This window comes from Quercus robur, chromosome 3 (genome assembly GCF_932294415.1).
Source record: "Quercus robur chromosome 3, dhQueRobu3.1, whole genome shotgun sequence".
NCBI classification, from domain to species: domain Eukaryota; kingdom Viridiplantae; phylum Streptophyta; class Magnoliopsida; order Fagales; family Fagaceae; genus Quercus; species Quercus robur.
In genome coordinates, this window is record NC_065536.1 from 26,416,296 (window position 1) to 26,423,722 (window position 7,427).

The window sequence follows — 7,427 nt, forward strand, 5'->3', positions numbered from 1 at the left end:
CCAAACACAACTAGAAATATATGTATTGTGAAAAAAGAAGTGTTATATTCACAACATTTTTCACAACACTTTCATAACAAATTATAGATGGTAAATTGTTATTGATTCTAATTTAAACTTACCAATAAAATTATTTTTTTTGTTCACCACTAATAGTCTGTAACAACCTGCTACTTATAATTTGTTGTAAAAATATCATAGACATAACATTTCTTTTATGAAAATGTTAAGATATCTTGTTGTCACAATATTTTTAAAATTGTTTGAGTGGTCAATTCTTTACAAGTTAAAATAAAATATAAAAATTTATAAAGGTATTATGAACATGCTGTGCCATTCTGTTGTGTTTCTATAATTTTTTTTTTTTTTTTTTTTTCATTTAGTCAACTTTGTTGAGCTAAAATTCACTATTTCACATATAGTTTTCTTGGGTTGACTTTTTATATATTTTTTTTCTTGATGCACCATTTTAAGTAAAACCACATAGTTTTACACACAAAAACAAAAACTTAGGATAAAAACATTTTTCATCCTTTATGTTTGTGGTAGTTTACAATTTATCCTTAAATTTTAAATTTAAGCAATTTTTCCCTTAATATTTGGAAAATAGGGGTGTCAACGGGTCGGTCCGGATCGGGTTTATGCCTAACCCGCAACTAACCCGCTTACATCGGGTGGCCGATTGAACGACCCGCCGCCGACCACCGACTACCTCGGGTCGAGTCGGATCGGTCTCCGGTGGACGACGGTCGGGTCGGTCGGTTGGTCTCGGTACTGAGGTAAACCATGGAATCTTCGTCGGATTGAAACTCAAAACCACCGCATAAGCCTAGATTTCAGAGAAAATCACAAGATCTAAGCAAAAATTGAAGCAAAAGGCACTATATCAAGCCCAGATTTGAGCAAAAGCACCACATCAAGCAAGAATCGAAGCAAAAATCAATCCTAGATCTGAGCAAAATCGAAGCAAAAGCACCACATCAAGCCGGATCTAAGTAAAAATCGAGCAAAATCTTCATCTCCCCGCCGGATCTAAGCAAGAAAACCAAGATCTTCACCAGATCTAAAGAGAAAACCAAGATCTTCACCGAATCTAACCAAAAACTACCAAACTTCTCACTGGAATATTGACGAATCTGAACGGATCTGGGTAAAACTGGCGTTCTTTCTTCGCTTTTATCGGTCGGATCGGGTATATCGGGTTTTGAGGAAGAAAACCTGCCATCCGAACCGCCTAAATCGGTTTTTGGTGGCGGAGACCCGTCTCCGACCGTCACTGGCGTTGGGTCGGCCGGTTTTCGAGTCGGCTCGGGCGGTTTGGGCAGATGGGTCGGTTTTCGGGTTCTGATGGACACCCCTATTGGAAAAGAGCAAATATGTCATATGTTATTCTCTCAGTTAAACCCCTATAAAAGCTTATGTTTCTTAAAATATTTTATTGTGTAATGTCTAAAATACTCCTATTAAATTTTAACATCTCACGTATTTTGAGTTTAAGATAGTAGTAATGTTTGGAAAGTTGGAATGATGATTATAGGAGGTAAATTTTTAAGCCAATTATAAAATCCCACACCAAAATTTAGTGGCAAATTCTAAATTAATTAAATCAAATGATGACATGTGTTATCCAAATTGACATCACATTGGTATATTAAAATTTGCCACGTGTCATTTGGCCCACAAGATAAAGATAAATTTCTTATTTAAGATTTATGGATAATTATCTTTATTAAAATAAATAAATAAAATAAAGATAAACTTTCTATTCAAAATTGATGGATAATTATCTCTATTAAAATAAACAAATAAAATAAAGATAAATTTTCTATTCAAAATTGATGGATAATTATCTTTACTAAAATAAATAAATAAAATAGAGATAATTATTTATTTTTATTTATTATCTTTATCAAAATATGATCTCTATCAAAGTAGATAAATAGAGATAATTATCTCTAAATAAAATTTGGATCAGTCAAGAGTCTACTACGTATCTTCAAGCATATCAATTTAATGTGGAGCTTATCCTTTGAAACCATTATAAATAGAGGACATCCCCTCTCATTTTGAAGAGTTTTCAAGAAGTCCAAGCTCTGGAGAAATTTCGTTTCAAGAATTTTTGAAGAACTTGAAGAACATTCGAAGAGCTTGAAGAACTTGAAGGACAACAAATTTCTAACAAGCTCAAAACCAGAGATTCGTTGTGAAGACCATTCAATTCATCTTCCAACCAAATTGAAGAAAAATTCGCATTCGAGTTAAGACCACAACGAAGATAGAATCAGAGAAGCAATTTTTGTAAAAGAGTAAAAAAATAAAAATTGTACTCATTACTTGATTAATACAAAAATATATTTGTGACACCTTTTTCAATTTGTTTGAATTTCTACTATTGAAAAATTTGTGTTTACAATGATATAAGATGTTTTATTTGTTATTTAAAGAACATAGATTTTATAGGTTTAAATTTTCGAAACTTATAATATATTTGATGGAAAATTCGATGACATATGTCTTTTGTTATCTTTTTATTTTCTTAGCAAAACTTAATTGCATTCTTAGAAATTTTTAGTGAGTGGATATTTTGCCTTCTGTAAATAGGTACTAAAAAATTATTATAGTAAATAGATATTTATATGTTAAATAGCTACCTTAACTTTGTGTGTGATCAAAATTCTTATATGAATAAAATTAACTTTTTATGATATAATTATTAAAATTCTTAAAATTAATGTCTTTTTTGATAACGTAAATCTCTATTTACTTTAAAAATCAAATGATTTATATCTTTATTTTGTGATTTAAATAAAATCTAGAATTGACTTTAATCACTACTTTTATTCCACAACAAATACATGTTTGGCATGTACTGCCCTATGCAGTGATCATTAAATGGGATGATGTGTAGAGCATCCAGGATTTTAAGCAGTTTCTTGGCTGACAATTCGAGATTACAGATCTAGGTCCTCTCAACTACTGCCTCGGTCTTGAGTTTTTATTTTTTATTTGATATTTTGCAAGGCTAAAAAATTGGGCCTTTTGGTTTTGTTAACTTTTTTTTGGACAAATTTTGTTGATGTTTAGGCTGTCTTGTATAGTCGTATGGGCTGTGTAGCGTTATTCTTTGGGCCATTTTTGGATTTTAAGGGCCGCCTAGATTATATAGGACGGGGGCCGAGTTTAATTTAGATAAATATGCATAGGATTTGGTTTTGGTTTTGGTTTATTTATTTATTAATTTTTAATTTTTAATTTATTAAACTCAATGAGGGCCAGGGCCCTTGGGCCCTACCCTAGCTTCGTCCCTATTCATCGTAATGTGTAGTATAGTCCATGACATTTGTCATAAACTATTTTACAATCTATTAATATTATAAATTATTAATAGTTTTTATTTGTACCTATCATCAACATCACTTTTTTATATATTAATAACCACTTATCACATTAGTGATTTGTAAAAAAATTTATAAAATAGTTTATGGCTTCAGTATTTTCCATTACAATATAGCTTGCCGCAAGTGAATGCTTAGAAAATATTATAGAAGTACAATCGAACATGTAAGATTCATCTTGTGTTTGAAAGATTTATTTATTTTTCATGTTTATTAATGTTCAAGTGAGGAGAGAGAGAGAGAGAGAGAGAGGGAGAGAGAGGAGAAACTTGCAATAGTGGATCAAACTGAGAAAAATTATACAACTAATTACTCTTCATTAATTATAGTGAGCTATCTATTTATACTAATCAAAATACCACGCCTGAGCTTTTCCATTGATACAACTACACAACTATCTATGTTACAACAAACAAACTAACAAAACTTATTTAATCTCTAACAGAGTACTTCTCCAAGTGCATGATGAACTAAAGAAACACGTAAATCATAGGATCTGCAAGTACTGGGACTTCCACATGATAATGAAGCACAACTGCACCGATAAATAATAAAGAGAAATTAAAAAGAAGAAATGAAGTCACAAAAAAGAAGCAGCAAAGTGATTTCTTTTTTAATTACCTTCAATCTTTGGGTCTCTATGCTTCAATCTTCCCTTGCAAACGAGCCATATTAACTTTGATAGCCACAAAAAGCCTATCTTTCTTTTCATCAACAAAATGGAAGTAAGCATGTCTCCAAGACTTCTTTATCGCCAAACTACCGCAAACAATCCAAAATCCCACAATGAACCCCAATACAACACTTACATAGAACCATAACTTTTCAGACCTAGATTCCTCATTGTCTTCATCTACAACTTTTGTATCCCCATCACTTGGCATTAATGAGCAATTTGTTATCAATGGAGGCCCGCAAAGTTTTGGGTTACCCTCATAAATGGATGGATCAATGAAGGTTTGAAATTGGTTGGCTGATGGAATAGGTCCAGACAAGTTGTTATATGACAAGTTCAAATGACTTAAAAAAGTCAAAGAAGACATACTTGGAGGAATGGGACCTAAAAGATGGTTGCATGAGAAGTCAAGAGTTTCTAAACTATGCAACGCTCCTATATTCTCTGGTATCTTGCCGGTCAATTGATTCCATGACAAATTTAAGGTAGATAGTAATGAGAGCTTTGTTAGTGCTTCTGGAATCTCTCCGGTTAGATTGTTTCTTGAAAGATCTATACTATTCATCAAGAAAATTTGGCTGTAATATTCAAGTTGGGTACCCTTTGCAGTCAAATCCATATGCTCCAAGTAGGATAGTGGAAGAAAGATACTTCGGATTGGTGATGTAGCATATTCGACCAAAGATTTCAAACCAACCAAATCGCCCAAACAAGTAGGGATAGATCCTGAAAAATTATTATGTGCAAGGTCCAAAACATGTAGATGAGTGAGAGAACACAATTGTTCCAAAATGGGTCCTGAGAGCACGTTTCCTTGTAGGCGCAATTCTGGTATTGAAGGCAGCCTTTTTCCAATCCATTTTGGCAAAGTCCCTGAGAATCTGTTACCTCCAACATCAAGGGCATATAAGCTCGAGCAATTTTGCAAGGTGGAAAAGAGATCTCCAGAAAAATTGTTGTAGCTTAGTTGCAGCCAATTAAGAGTAGGTAGTGAGCACAATGAGGTTGGGATGTTACCCAATAGATTGTTTTGCGACAGATCAATGGCCCCTAAAAATTGCATACTCTTCCAATGCCTGGGGATGTTTCCAGATAAAAGATTGTCCGACAAATCAACAAACCACAAATACGTCGGCCCCATGGTCAATGAGGGGATACTACCATTTAGAAAGTTTCCTCCAAGATCTAGGGTGACCAAGTTTTTCATTTGTTGGAAGATGTTTATTGGTAATGGTCCAGAAAGAAAATTTTTCCTCAATGAGAGATATGACACACTAGGCCACAGTGGGAGTGAACCGGTTAAATTATTGTAACTTAGATCTACCCACATAAAAGATAATGACTTAGGAAGGTCTCCCCTCAATTGGTTATGAGAAAGGTCTAAATTCCAAAGCAGCGAAGACAAATTCCACAACCAATTTGGTATTTTAGCTGAAATTGAAGAGTTTACAAGGGAGATCTCATGAAGATCCTTCTGAGTTTTGAGCCATGCTGGAAATGCAGGACCCATTTGGCAGTTTCTGAATTCGACATTTTGGAGACTAAAAGGGGGAGTCCAGTCATGTGTCACATTGAGAACTAAGGATTTCCTAGTTGATGACAAGGAAAACCAAATTAGTTTTTTGAGATTTAGGAAATGAGTTTCAGTGATGGTACCTTCCCAAGAATTACTAAAGAGATCCAAAGTGCTCAACTCCGTAAGTTGTCCAATAAATTCTGGGATGGTTCCATTCATCAAGTTGTAAGAGAGATCTAGTATCTCCAAACGTGATAAATGTTGCATACTTGATGGGATTGGGCCTGAGAATGAATTGTTGGTGAGATGGAGCTCTCTTAAATGTGTAAAATACCCCAAGGAATGAGGCAAAACCCCACTAAGTTGGTTTGATCCCAAATTTAATATTTCTAGCCTATGGTTGCCACATCCGGATAATGCTTGGATAAATTCAGTTATTGGGCCACTGATAATAAAATTGAACGACATATCTAAATTCTTCAAATTGCATAGGCTAGCCCTTGCTATGTTAGGGATGGGGCCTTTTAGGTCACAATAATTGATCTTGAGATTAATGTGGGCAGTAAGATTAAACAACCATGGGGGAATAGAAGAAGAGTTGAAGCCATTATTTGAGAGATCGACGACCGAAAGGGACGTAAAATTCACAAATGGAAGAGTTTGAGGGAGATGATGAAGACCACAACTTGACAAATACAACTCTGATAGTGAAGGAAGCATATTAACAACTTGCAGCCAATGAGTTTCTGCTTTGCTAAGGTCTATGTTTTGCAAATTCAAGTATTGTAAGGAAGAGAGATTGGTGAGCCAATAAATATTTGAAACCGAAAGAGTGTTTTCAGAAAATTGAGAGGGAATGAGATTAAGATAGCTCAAATTTGTTAAATTTCCGAGACTGGGAGACACTACTCCAGAAAACATTGTAAAGGAAAGGTCAAGGTATGTCAACTTCTTGAGAGAGCCAAGGAAATATGGGAATGATACTCCTTGGAAATTGATGTTGCTTAGGTCTAAGTAACTCAAATATTTCAGATTATGTAAAGAAGGATCTAACTTACCACTCAAACAATTAGTCTGATCGGGAGTATATTGGCTTCCTCCTTCAAAACCAAATAGATTTGAGCTTCCAAGATCAAGCTTTACTACGTTGCTCGTTTGATTGCTACAGCCTATGCCTTCCCAATTGCAACAATCTTGACCCACCCAAGAAGAAAGCCTGTTGAATGGATCCTTAAGACCTTTTCTGAATTTTTGAAGGGCTACTCTCTCTATCTCAATGCAACGCACGTTGGCATTTACAGCAATAGAATTGGATGGTACAGCTTCAAGTGAAATAGATTCGGTTATCAAAAGAAGGTAAAGAAGATTAAGAAGTACAAAGGTGGTATTCATGTTGGCCATTTTCCCTTATCTCCTTATAAGAATCGTTGTTATAGATGCTTATTTATAAGCATGCGGATTGTCTATTAACTTTTCATTTCTCACTTGAATCATTGGTACTTAGAATTTGCAGGATATTAATTGTTTATTATAGAATAGTTTTGTTTAAGAAATAGATATAAATTAATTTTGTTTCTGTTTTATTTGCTAAATTATTAGTCTTCTACTTATATCAATGGATACTATATTGTTAAAATATATGTATTTTTTTTTTTTTTCATAATTGGTATTTGTTGGAGTTGTAATGGGCCATATATAAATGGTGGTAATACTGTTCCCACTTTCTATAATGTTGATGATCCTTGTTATGTAACTGTTGCCTCTCATAATGGGGAGTGACTGTTGCTTGACTTGAAGGAGGAGTTGTATATATTGAAAACAACATTAGAAGACAATCAAT

At 33.9% G+C, this 7,427-nt stretch overlaps 1 protein-coding gene across 1 annotated transcript; it reads right to left on the minus strand.

Annotated features, from left to right (window-relative positions):
- Positions 1-3,673: 3,673 nt before the first annotated feature.
- LOC126717626 (receptor-like protein EIX2) lies at positions 3,674-6,988 on the minus strand. Its single transcript, XM_050419456.1, has 2 exons — positions 4,017-6,988; positions 3,674-3,930 (listed from the first exon to the last, which is right to left on the minus strand). The coding sequence occupies exon 1, from the start codon at positions 6,986-6,988 to the stop codon at positions 4,034-4,036; it is 2,955 nt and encodes a 984-aa protein (XP_050275413.1). The 3' UTR covers positions 3,674-3,930; positions 4,017-4,033.
- Positions 6,989-7,427: the final 439 nt, after the last annotated feature.